Source organism: Labrus mixtus, chromosome 23 (assembly GCF_963584025.1).
Source record: "Labrus mixtus chromosome 23, fLabMix1.1, whole genome shotgun sequence".
Lineage (NCBI taxonomy): Eukaryota > Metazoa > Chordata > Actinopteri > Labriformes > Labridae > Labrus > Labrus mixtus.
In genome coordinates this window covers 11879162-11891450 of record NC_083634.1, presented here as the reverse complement: position 1 = coordinate 11891450, position 12289 = coordinate 11879162, and the positions used below count along the sequence as shown (strand labels likewise).

Below are 12289 nucleotides of genomic sequence, written 5' to 3'. Positions count from 1 at the left end.
GGAGATGCCCCCTCACCATTTACACACAAAAAAAATGAACTGGTCATTAGTATATTTTCAATGTGTGGGAAAAATGTGAATAATGCCCTCTGGAGAAAAAATTTGGAGAAAATGGAGAAAATTTTGATGATGTCATGTCACGAGTTAGCTCAACCTTTGCTTGGAGGCACAAATGTATAAAGCCCGCCTTTGAAATTGGATGAGTGGATTCAGAGATAACCAGGCCGGATTCATGACTTGACTTGATTCACGTCATAGTACATTTATCATAATGGCAAATTTCCAACTTTTCAAAAACGTGAAAATTGTAAATGTAGGTGGAGCCGCAAGTGCTCGCACCTTCACCCATGTCAGTGTGATCTGGTCCCACAGTGCAGCATCTTTAGACGTAACATTTGACACCACTCTTAATTGTTGTTTGCATTACCAATTTTGATTACGTGTCAGAGTTACATATTGCTCCTTTAACGTTAAATTCTGTGGAGCCAGGGACCATCGTTTGGTGAAATTTCATGAAGTTTCACAAAAAGTAACAACTAGTCATGAAGGCAAATTTGATCTGGGACAGGGCAAATGGCTTGGTGGTAAGTGTCACACGTCATTTCCTGTCGCCAGTAGTTGATGCATTGACTTTTACTGCAGATGTTTCTAGATTTCTGTTCAACTAATGAACAGATATAAATATATTTTAATTGTGATTTTGAATAAATTCAAAATAATTTAACATAATTTCACCTACTGAATTTGCACTTCTACGTGAATGTACTGAGGGCAGTACATCTTTGAAATTGTCTTGGGGACAGCAAGTATAATGCGGCTGTGGCTCAGTGGCAGAGTTTGTGGTCTCCTAAATGAAAGGTTGGGGGTTTGATCCCAAGCTCTTGTAGTCCAATGTCAAAGTGTCCTTAGGAAAGACATTAAACCCTGAACTGCTCCCACTGCTATGCCAGCAGCACATAAATGTGTATGTATGGGATTAGTTAATACTGATGGGCACTTTATATAGCAGCGTCTGCCATCAATGTGTGAAAGTGACTTGTAGTGTAAAAGCTGCTTTGAAAAAAGTAGAAGATTAGAAAAGCGCTATACAAGTCCAAGTCCATTACTACTCCACGGTCTAAATTTTCCCTGCCTCAGGAAAAATGTTGTGCATTGTAGTTTGTTTATCCCCTCATAAAAGTGATTCAGTTTTTTATTTTAATTTACATTTCTGAATGCTCCGACAATTCCCACCTAAATCTTAATAACTTAGCATGGGAAGCAACATGGTTCCCCATCCAAGTTCGGATGCTGTTAATTTAAATCATGTGAATTGTGGTATCTATTGTTGCAGTTAAACCTCTGTATTATTTGATACAGGGTTTTTTATGCCTGTTGCTCTTTTCTTGCTTTTGTTCAAAGTGAATGTGAGCTTGATTCCAACTCTCAGGAGTAGTCCTTCAAATTGAGTAGCTTTTTGAGAATGCTTGTTATTATGTCACATATTGTTATTACCTTCAAAAATATGCCTGCTTTTACACATTTTAGAACATCCCAGGCCAATAACAGTGCTGCTTTTACAAATTAGATTTTTGCATAAATTTTCACAACTACTTTGAATGTTAAACAACAGGAAGAAGCAGTAAAGACTGTGTGTTGTTACAAACATTCATACTATAAAATAACATATTATTCTCGTGCGTCATGGACACTTATTAGCCTAAAAAAACAGTAAACAACAGAGAGAACATATTTTAAAAGTTCTAGTTCAAGACTGTGAAACAAGGAAAACTATTTTTTTTATTACAAATGTGTTTTTATGTCTTTTCAACCTCCTGTGTTTGTGTCATGTGATTTCAAACACGAAATTAATACAAAGAATACTTCTTTCCTTAAAGGCTTCTCTTTAACAGATTTGTTTTTCTTTGTAAATGAGCCTCAGGTCACTCACGTGCTTATGGCGGCACACACACCCTTGAGGTTTGGGGAAAGGAGGTGGTGGAGCTGGGAGAGGGAGAGAGGCCTTCCCGAGAAGTCAAATGACCCAAAATAGGATCTCTTTAGCACACACATGAACCCCTGAGCTTAGATCCTGGCATTTTATAGTGTGTGTGTGTGGGGGGGGGGGACAATAAGGACATTTAAAATAAGCATTAAACAAGAACCATATGTCATATTTTTATTTCTGAGCCTGCAGCAGAACAATTTACTCTGCAAATATATTTTTATGGGCCAAGGCCTACAATTTTATAAGCCTATAACTTAATATTACTGATTTTTCATTCAGTGCCCATAAAGGTGTTCTGAATTGTTAAGAGTTCACAGGTTTTAAAGTCTTGGAGGAATGCTCACTCATTCATTACTATTTGAGTTTTAAATTAAAAGAATATACAATCTATCACACTTCCTCAACTGTATTGTTGGACTACAGAAGTCCTGTGAGATTTTAGAAGAAAACTGCAGTGCATGATGGATCACACTACCTTCTCTCCCTCCATCCCCAGCAGGAAATATAGTGTTATGTGATGGCATCACGCGGGAGTCAGAAATCCGGGTAGCCTAGTCATGCGCTAATCCGGTATTTAAGAAGGACGCTTCACTGGTTCGGGGGAAATAGAAGCAGGGCTCTTGGCACACTGGAGGGGGAGTTTTACATTCAATTAGCAGTCAGAGAAAGTTATTCTTGATGTGTTGAAGTGATACTTTTGGAAGAAGAGTTAGTTTAGGTGGTTAAACTGACTTTAAATCAGCCGCGGCCGTGCGTAAAAGTTTGGATAATGTTCCGGTGCTGCTTTTTGGTGCTTGTGGGCGCGGTGGTGGTGAGCGCCCAGTTCCCCCGACAGTGTGTGACACCCGAAGCACTCAGGAGCGGAACCTGCTGTCCGTCGCCCATTGGACTCACGAATGACCCGTGCGGTGCCAGCTCCGGGCGCGGACAGTGCGTGCTAATCTCCGTGGACGCGAGCCCCCACGGCCCTCAGTACCCGCACGACGGACAGGATGATCGAGAACTGTGGCCCATCCGATTCTTCAACCGAACCTGTCAGTGCAACAACAACTTCGGCGGGTTTAGCTGCGGCCGATGCAAAACCGGATGGACGGGGATCAACTGTGACGAGAGGGTTTCTGTTGGTAAGTGCGCTTGCTGGGGGTAAATCTGTAGACATATATTATAATAATGGGGTTGTATAACTTTATCTCATCTGGAGGCAAAGAGTAAACCTTGAGTTTTTAGGAACACTGTTTATTGTTTGGTGCACTGTGTGACCACATGATGCGCAGAATTAATTAGTGTGCATTTATTTTCGCATTAAACCATTTCTGTTGGACTAATCAAGAGTGTTATACATGTTATGGATGTTAATTGAAATATTTCGCATTTAAAGAAATGAAAAGCACTTCAGCAAGCTTATATCCCTAAAACTTGGGGACAATGTCATTTGACATAAATGTAATTGACCAAAAATTACCTGCACATTTTCTATACTTCCCTTGCAGTCACTCAATACTGATCCGCAATAAACGCATGAATTATTATATTAATCAACTTTCCCTTTCCCATTATCCCCATAGTAAGAAGAAACGTGATGGTTCTCAGCCCGGAGGAGAAGCGTGCGTTCGTTGACGCGCTGGACCAGGCCAAACGCACAGTGCACCCTGAGATTGTGATCACCACGAGGCGCTATCCTGAGATCTTCGGGCCCGAAGGGAACACGATGTTTGAGAACATCACCATCTACAATTATTTCGTGTGGTCCCACTACTTCTCGGTCAGCAAGACGTTCCTGGGCGCTGGACAGCCTAGCTTCGGGGGTGTGGACTTCTCTCACGAGGGGCCAGGTTTTCTCACCTGGCACAGGTATCACCTGTTGCAGCTGGAGCGAGACATGCAGGTAGGTTCAATAATATTGATTCAATTAGAAAATGATTTCATTGTTTTTTTTTATTCTGGTAGCTTTTATTTTTACTTTATAAATTTTTTTCCACACATTGGCGCAGAAATCATAAATGGCAATTTCATACTTTAATGAGCATGCAATATTTATTTCATCCACCCTATCATTCACTGTTGCCCACAGAAACGGATAGCACACTGACAGATGGGTTTGTGTGTGAAATCTAATAATCTTATAATTTGACTTATCCTGTGTATAAGCATTACAAGTAACCTTACATGTTTTATTGTAATTATTATTATTAACTTAATATTATTAAGTTAATTTTAAGTAGAAATGAAGTGGATGAAAAAGTGAGTAGTGTCTATCTTACAAGTTTGTAAATGATTTCAACATCCCATTACTGTCAGCAGTACAAGAATACACAAATGCAGGTTAAAAACCTTGCTTCTACATGTTCCAGATCCTATCCTTAAACATCTTTTGCATGCTCTCTTTATTCAAACCAACCAGTCCATGCTACAAAACCCGTCATTTGCCCTGCCCTACTGGAACTTTGCCATCGGCGGCAACACATGTGACATCTGCACAGATGACCTGATGGGCGCCAGGAGCAGCTTCGACATGAATTCCCTGAGCCCCAACTCGATCTTCTCCCAGTGGAGGGTGGTCTGTGAGAGTGTAGAGGACTATGATACACTGGGAACCATCTGCAACAGTAAGACGATTGTTTATTAAGCACAAGGGTATATTTTTGTGATGTGACAGTGATTCTCTCTGTTGTTGAAGAGCAGAGAAGTTTAGCCTGATGTGATTCCTTTTCCAGGCTCTGAGACTAATCCTATCAGAAGGAACCCAGCAGGAAATGTTGACAGGCCGATGGTGCAGCGTCTCCCAGAGCCCAAAGACGTGGAGGAATGTCTGCAGGTTACAACTTTTGACACACCACCCTACTACTCCACCTCCTCCGAAAGCTTCAGAAATGCAATTGAAGGTGATTTAAACTCTTCCTCTTTATGTCCATCTGGCATATCATATGTCCCCCATGAGGATTTTGTTATTTATGTTCATGTTGTCATCTGCAGGTTACAGCACCCCCCAGGGGAAATACGACCCAGTGGTGAGGACCCTCCACAACCTGGCTCATCTGTTCCTGAACGGGACTGGAGGAACAACTCACCTCTCACCCAATGACCCCATCTTTGTCCTTCTGCACACCTTTACTGACGCCATATTTGATGAATGGTTAAGGAGACATGCTCCAGGTGTTTCAGCAACAAATACTTTGTTTCCTTTATAAGACCTCCATGTAGTTGGATGTAGTCCATGTAGTTAGCATTGTTAGCTCTTTGGCTCTTTTGGCTTTGGCAAGTATTCCTTAACATAACATTCTTGTTCCTTTTATAATGCCTGCAAAACATAGGTATGTTAGCATGGTTAGCTTTTTGGCTAACATTAGGTATTTTTGACAGAATTGTCTGTTTTCCACTTTATATTACTTTTAATATTTACTTTTAGTTTTATTGTGAGCATGATTTGGCTAACTCTAGGCTTTACTTTTTTTTGTATAATCTAAATATTTCTCAGTTTTGAGGTTAGCATGTTTTCTAACTTTCATCATTTCTTTGAAGAAGTGTCCGTTATACTTGCATTTTTTTTACAGCTTTAATATTAGCATGTTTAGCTCTTTTGCTAACTCCAAGTATTTTTCAACAGATATGTCTGTGTTTCCTGGAGAGATGGCCCCCATTGGTCATAACAGGGGCTACAACATGGTGCCTTTCTGGCCGCCAGTGACTAACGCTGAGATGTTTCTGACCGCCCCTGATAATCTTGGTTACACTTACGAAGCTCAATGGCCAGGTATTTCTCTCTCTTTGTCTTTTTTGTACCAAAGACTATACGTCTGTCTTTTTTCAGTCTTACACAGTTAATAATCATCTCTTAAAATCATTCCAGCCCAAGCTTACACCCTGACTGAAATCATCACCATGGCAATAGTTGCTGCCCTTGTGGTTGTTGCTGTCATTTTCGCCGCCACCACATGTGCCTTGCGTGCCAGGTCTTACAAGATGGATGGCCACCAGCCCCTGCTCGGGGATCAGTACCAGCGCTACGATGACAAAAATAGCCAATCAGTAGTATAACAGCTACATGCCTCTTCTCTCAACTTTTATAATAACAAAACATGAAGTTTGTTTGTTTAACCTGAATCTGTTTTCACTGGTGAGCAAGAGTAGAATATTGAATGCTACATTGTGATAGGAAGTGATCTTCTTACTTCATTCATGTCCATATTTCAAAAGCTGATGTAGTCCATTTATCCTATCAAATAGTACAGATGTAAACAATTCAAACACTGATTGAAGATGCATTTTTGTAATTGAACCAGTAAAATATTTGCATTAGCTAAGTTAAGCACTTGTTTTTTTTTTTAATTTTGAGATTTAAAAAAAAAATTGGAAATGTAAAATGTGTTCAAATAAAGCGCACATGGACAATCAACGTGTGGGTGTGATAGCAGTGCTACTTGTGAAAAGAAAAGTATTTGTAACTTCCAACTAAAGTATCATGAATGCTGGACAAGTCATCATCTACATCTTTATAAAGGATATCACTTCCTGTGGGTTTTTTTTTTTTAAATAACAGTTTAGATAAGCTGCACAACAACATAATAAAAGTAGATGGGGAGTAATTGTTATTAAAGACACTGCCCGTGTAACAGAGCCATAACGACCACAAGGGGGTGCAATAATTCAATTGATGAAACTGCATGTAATCCACTTGTCAAGGGAGATGGAGTTTTTTTATTTCGTTTTTTTTAATGTATTGATGAATTAATCTAAATAACCTATGATATAATGAGTAAATAAGATGATTAAAAAAAAACTAGGTTTTAGAATTTCTTCCTGTCATTAAAAGCGAAAATTCACGTGGAAAATTTCATAAATTATTTTCTGTTACATTTTTACTTTTGCAAAAATAAGTTTGATATTTAAATGCCACATTTTCAACATGATTACAGTTTAATCGTAGCAGAGTTTTTTATTTGGTTTTACACTAAAACTGGATGTTGGCTAAGCACAGATTTTCCAACCTTACGTCAAGGCTTATAAAATCACGTGCACACTTTTTATTTAGTTTTCTCTGTTCCTCTTACAGTGTGAGTCATTATGCGCATGCATTTAAGATACAACATGCACCAATGCTTCATACCAGTTGCCCCTGAATCATAAGTTTCAGCGAATACAGGACTCTTTTTCTTTATGCTACCCGGTATCACCTCACCTGTCTGGTGTCCGGTTTCATGAATGGGAGGGGTCTTGTTAAACTGTCTCACTACTGGTGGGACTCTGGAATGGGAGGTCTGTCTATGTAACAGCGGTGCGCTAAATCCAATGTAAATTGGGGCTGATTCGACACTTCTTTCTGTGAGCTGGTGAATAAAGTTGTGAAGCTCCTCTGCCTGCTTCAAGTCATACAGCGCGGGCGTGTAATCCCCACGTCAGGGCACAATGGAAGAGGATAACAACGTATTCCCTGAACTGAAGGACATAGAGACAAAAGTGGGTCGTAAAGTCCCCGAAAGTCTCATTCGTTCACTTGTTGGAGGAAAACATAAAGAGCAGCACGAGAAGTCCACTGCGACGCATTTAGGGGACTGCAAGTTATGTAGTAATTCTGCGGACTTGAAAAGACTGGAGAGCAAAATGCTGTTCCTGAAACAAGAAATGGTAAGCAACTTTGTCCCTTCTATGTAACCTGTACTTCAACAAACTGCTGCGGGATCTAAACAGTAGGCTTTAAGGCTATATTAAAATAAAGTGCAACTCGTTAAACAACTATCGGCTCCAAACATATCACATGTGACACTGTTAAATATTCAATGAAGTGACGCATATTTGTTTATATTTCTCTGTCTTGTATCATAATAACAAGCATGTTCTCGAAATACGAACTGTGCTTTTGTCCCATCCATTTTTTTTGTATCCAATAACTTATATAACAATAATAATAATAATAATAATAATAATAATAAATATTAAAAGCCCCTTACTCAAGGTAAAAAATTCCTTGTCATTTCAGGTAAACTTTAAATAAGTCTAATGTGTTCTCTTATTGTTGGCAACTAAGTCGTGCTCACAGGAAATACCTCTGCTGGATGCAATATAGGTTTACGGATCAACACGTGGTGGTTAAATTCAAAGATTCAGTGTTGAGTCATTGTCTTAAAAAGCTGTGCGAAACCGGTGGTCAGTAGCCATTCACACCTTACAGTCAGCAGGGAGCTTTGTTGATGACGCCTCCTCACCTCCCTCTGTTGTTATTCAAACTGCAGTGAAAGCCAACCGTGCCTGTGTAACTTCCTTTTCACCATTACGTGATGTTATCAGCAAAACGTAATCATTTCTAAATGACAACATTATTGCTGAAAAGTCTGAGTCAACAGTAACCCCCCCCCCCATTTGAAGTAAGGCCACCAAAGGTATTAAGACTCCTGAGCAGATGGCCGGGTTGACCGAGTTTTACAGACTGTAGTAGAGCTGATTCATGGCTTATAACACACTGACTGATCACTCAAAGAGGCTATGTTGATAGGCTTAGCCTTTTGTTGAGGTTACCCCACACCAGTTACCTATCTATTAGGGGCCATTATTGTATTTTTATATAGCAACACCTTTCCTAGGTCTTATTCTATTGTAAAATGTCACATTTACTAACAAGCCATACCATTTCATAGTCTATAAAGAAAAACATTACCTGCCTCTGTCAAACTAACTTCAAAAAGTTGATAGGCAGCCACTTGTCAATAGTCAACTTAGAAATGCAGCCTCCTTTTTGTTTTCCCACGTGTAACCTTCTTAATTGTCCATCCAGAAGTCACTGTTTTGGTTTGCACAAGTGTAGTAGACACAAACTTGAAGGAACATTGTGAGTGTTTATATTAACAGTTCAAATGATGATGTTCATGCTGCTGTCAATATTATAGTCCCTTTTTGTGTCCAATAACACATTTTGGGATTTGGACCCACCGGTGCCATCTTATTAACACAAGATAGCTCCTTGGACTACAATTCCAAGATGATTCCATCTGCTCAGCTTCCATGTGTGTATAAAGCGGGTAGTAATGCTCACAAAGCAAACACACCGGCAGTAACATGAGCTAAATGAAGAATGGTAGCTAATCCACTCCAAATACCGCCAGCTGTCTGAAAACACTGTGCCAGCCTTGTCTGCCGTCATCTTCCTCGATGCTTTTTGAACCTTCCAGGCTGTCACAGCTGTCCGCTAACCATTTTTCATTCTGACTGGGTGCTTTGAATGACTACATAGGCTGCCCACTTCCACCGCCAGTCAATGGCGTGGATTGTCAAGGCAGGGACCTAAATCAAAAGCCGTACTGTGTTAAGGCATCACATCATTCAGAAGCGTGGATGCAAACTACTTCCTGCTTTTAGTCCCCATTCCGGTGTGTCACATAGTTAGGTCTTTTTGTTCACAACACAGCCTGATAGTCTAAACAAATAGCACATAGTGTTCTGGCAATGAGAGGGCATAAGAATGCTAACAATAGTTGAGAAAGAAACTCACCACAAGGGTTATTTTGTAGCCGAATTGGAGCTTTCATTCATATCACATGATCTCCGTCAGCAGAGGGAGATTTCCAAGTTTTGATTCTCGAGTTTTTATCTGGCACTTTCTAAGCCCAAGTTCATTCGGCCTATGAAAATCATGTGGTGGGATCTTAAGCTTGTGAACAGCTCCTTTACAATATGAAGAGTTTTTTTTCCCCTCCACAGTAGTTAGCTATGATTAAAGCACTGGATTTTGTTTGTTTTTTGGCTCCCATTGTATTAGTGAGGGCATACTGCTTCATGTATCTGTGTAAAGGAGTAGTTTCAAATATTAAGAAATGCACATTTCTTGCTGAATAGATAATCATAAATGTATATTTTTTTCTTATATAATGTCGACGGTTTCCTTTAAATGTTGAATCATCTTTAAGTTCCTCCACAGACAGATGGCTGTTTACAAATAGGTCCAGTTCTGCTTGAGGTTTCTACCCTAAAAACTGAATTTATTTCTGGCTGCTTTCTCATTAGTGGATTGAGTCTGCTGTCTGTGAATAATATTACAAAGAGAGTTATGTTGACCTGCTCTATATGTAAAGAGGGGTGAGGTAACTTTGTTCATTTCAAGGGCTAAACATGGAGTGATTGATTTACCTTATGGAGATATCTTTCTTCTCACAGGCACATCTGCGGGCCATTGATGGGAAGCTGATGCAGCAGCTGATGTCTATCAACGAGGGCATCGAGTCCATCCGGTGGATGATGGAAGACAAAGGAGGCGTTGCCAGCCAAGAGGGGAGCCTGACGGGCAGCTTGTACAGCCTGTCAGATAGCCAGGACGGTACCTCACTGCGAGGCAGCTTTAACAGCTTGAATGATGGGAACAGTGACGGACTGGATAGTCTGTCTGTGGGCAGCTACTTGGACACGCTAGCAGAGGACCTCTCGGACAACCCGTCACCAACAGATCTCGACGGTTTTGTGGATAAATCAGTTATCGACGGCGATGCTTTCAGCAAGTCGCCTCTGAAACTCAGGGTGGAATCAGACGAATACTACTGCTTTGGATAATATGAAGCTAAACATGGTGGTTGCAGAGACTACTGACTAACTCTGACATATTAACACAGCTGTCAGGTTATTTTCTCACATGATTTGCATTTTGTCAGTGTAGCGGCAGCAAAGATGTTGGCAAGACTTAGAAAGTGACTCATGACACCTTGAACCTTGAAACCATTTCCTTATAAGTTGTCATTAAAGCACACCTCATGAAACCATTCCCACTTAATGTCACACTAACCACAATGAAACTTCTTACCAACTCTTAATGTCTTAATACTGTTTCATGCAGGTCAATTGAATTTAAGGGGTGCTCTATTTAAAACCAATACTGTATTTATTTGGAGATATGCAGTACCTCAGCTATTTATTTTACAATTAAGAATACATCCTAGCAAGTAAGGCGTGGATAGAAGTAGCAACATTAGCAGAACAGCAAATGTCCTTCTTTATCTTTATAAATGTTAACTTAACTATGTGTTAGGTCAACCATTATAAACTGATGGAAGTTACTAAGTAAAGGAGTAGATAAGGATTAAGCCGCAATTTGGAAATTTGGGCATTTCATGCTGTGTGATCGGAGAGATTAACTATTTTAAGTGGCGCAGTGTTTAAGTGTTTAAGTGTTACAGCAAGTGCAATTTGTTTCCATGCCAAATCTTTGAGTGTTGCCTACTGTAAACGTTAAAGCTTTTGATTCATTTTTCTTACACATTTTGACTGACATAAGTTCCCAAGGAGAACCCCATCCTGAAAAAGTGGTGTATACATGTACACAGAAGAGATAAGTAGCACATTCAAAACACATATGCTTGACTGAAAGACCAAAGCGATTTGATTGTCTTACAGATAATTTAAACCCGGGGGGGGGGGGCGAAACCCCATGAACAGATGGGAGATTTGTTGGTGTTGGACATGTGGAACACATGTTTGCTCTGTGGGCACATTTTAAATCTCTGTTGTAAAAAAAAGATTAAATGAGAGCATTACATTGCTGGATACATGGATTTGTTTGTTTTTTAGCTTTAAACTCATGTTGATTTTTTTGTATTGTCATTGCCTCCTTTTTGGGGATTTTTTTGTTGCTGTTAACTTTGTTGTGGAAATGAAATAATATATTGATTTTCCTCTGAGTCACATTGTGTACGTTTTTAAGGGAAGGGAAAAAATACCGTCTAACTGCTGTATAAGTCCACATTTTTAGGAAAAAAAACAATTTCACACACCCCATTACTGAATCTTAATGAGATGGAAAGTGAACATTATGGTGGTTTCCTTTTTTGGTAAATTCAACGTTAGGCTTCATCTCTCTGCAATGAAGTCAGGCTTTCTGATGCCCTGTGTAATGTTGCGTTGAAAATGACCCTCGTTAATTATACTCTCTCTCTCTCTATAACACTTGATAAAAGAAAAACAGGAAGATGATTCTAACTTTAGAAAAAAAATTGCCCTTTGAAGTTCCCAAGCCATTAACAGGGGAATGGCATTTGGGATGAGGTTTAGAAAGACTTCCTTGTAATATCCTGGATAAAGAATCGTATTACAGAACGCTCTTGACTGTCTGTTGTGAGTTCACAAAGTTGTGTAACTTAACACCAATCAAGAATGACACAAAATTGGAATTGAAAGACCGTCTGTACAGAATATTTCACCGTCCTCTTTCTTGATTTTCATTTGTTCTGCGTCTGTCTTGTGTCTTATCTTTCATGTGATAATTGAACTTCCAGACAGACTATACAGGGAAAGTCATTATAGGAAAGATGAGAAGCTAGGTCTCTTTGG

The 12289-nt window shown here is 39.6% G+C and overlaps 2 protein-coding genes across 2 annotated transcripts; both read left to right on the top strand.

Annotated features, from left to right (window-relative positions):
• Positions 1-2587: 2587 nt before the first annotated feature.
• LOC132958299 (5,6-dihydroxyindole-2-carboxylic acid oxidase-like) lies at positions 2588-6380 on the top strand. Its single transcript, XM_061031035.1, has 7 exons — positions 2588-3111; positions 3553-3872; positions 4389-4593; positions 4702-4869; positions 4961-5140; positions 5592-5738; positions 5835-6380. Exons 1-7 carry the CDS (start codon positions 2757-2759, stop codon positions 6020-6022), a joined length of 1563 nt encoding a protein of 520 aa, XP_060887018.1. The 5' UTR covers positions 2588-2756; the 3' UTR covers positions 6023-6380.
• A 663-nt stretch (positions 6381-7043) lies between these two features.
• Positions 7044-11640, top strand: LOC132958298 (leucine rich adaptor protein 1-like). The gene is made up of 2 exons (XM_061031032.1): positions 7044-7609; positions 10130-11640. Exons 1-2 carry the CDS (start codon positions 7391-7393, stop codon positions 10517-10519), a joined length of 609 nt encoding a protein of 202 aa, XP_060887015.1. The 5' UTR covers positions 7044-7390; the 3' UTR covers positions 10520-11640.
• The last annotated feature ends 649 nt before the right edge of the window (positions 11641-12289 follow it).

Bases quoted from the DNA above. Each gene is read 5' to 3' on its own strand.
- LOC132958298 (XM_061031032.1), top strand. From the start codon at position 7,391: ATGGAAGAGGATAACAACGTATTCCCTGAACTGAAGGACATAGAGACA. The intron at 7,610-10,129 runs GTAAGCAACTTT...TTCTTCTCACAG, and splicing joins TGTTCCTGAAACAAGAAATG to GCACATCTGCGGGCCATTGA.
- LOC132958299 (XM_061031035.1), top strand. From the start codon at position 2,757: ATGTTCCGGTGCTGCTTTTTGGTGCTTGTGGGCGCGGTGGTGGTGAGC. The intron at 3,112-3,552 runs GTAAGTGCGCTT...TTATCCCCATAG, and splicing joins TGACGAGAGGGTTTCTGTTG to TAAGAAGAAACGTGATGGTT. The intron at 5,141-5,591 runs GTGTTTCAGCAA...ATTTTTCAACAG, and splicing joins GTTAAGGAGACATGCTCCAG to ATATGTCTGTGTTTCCTGGA.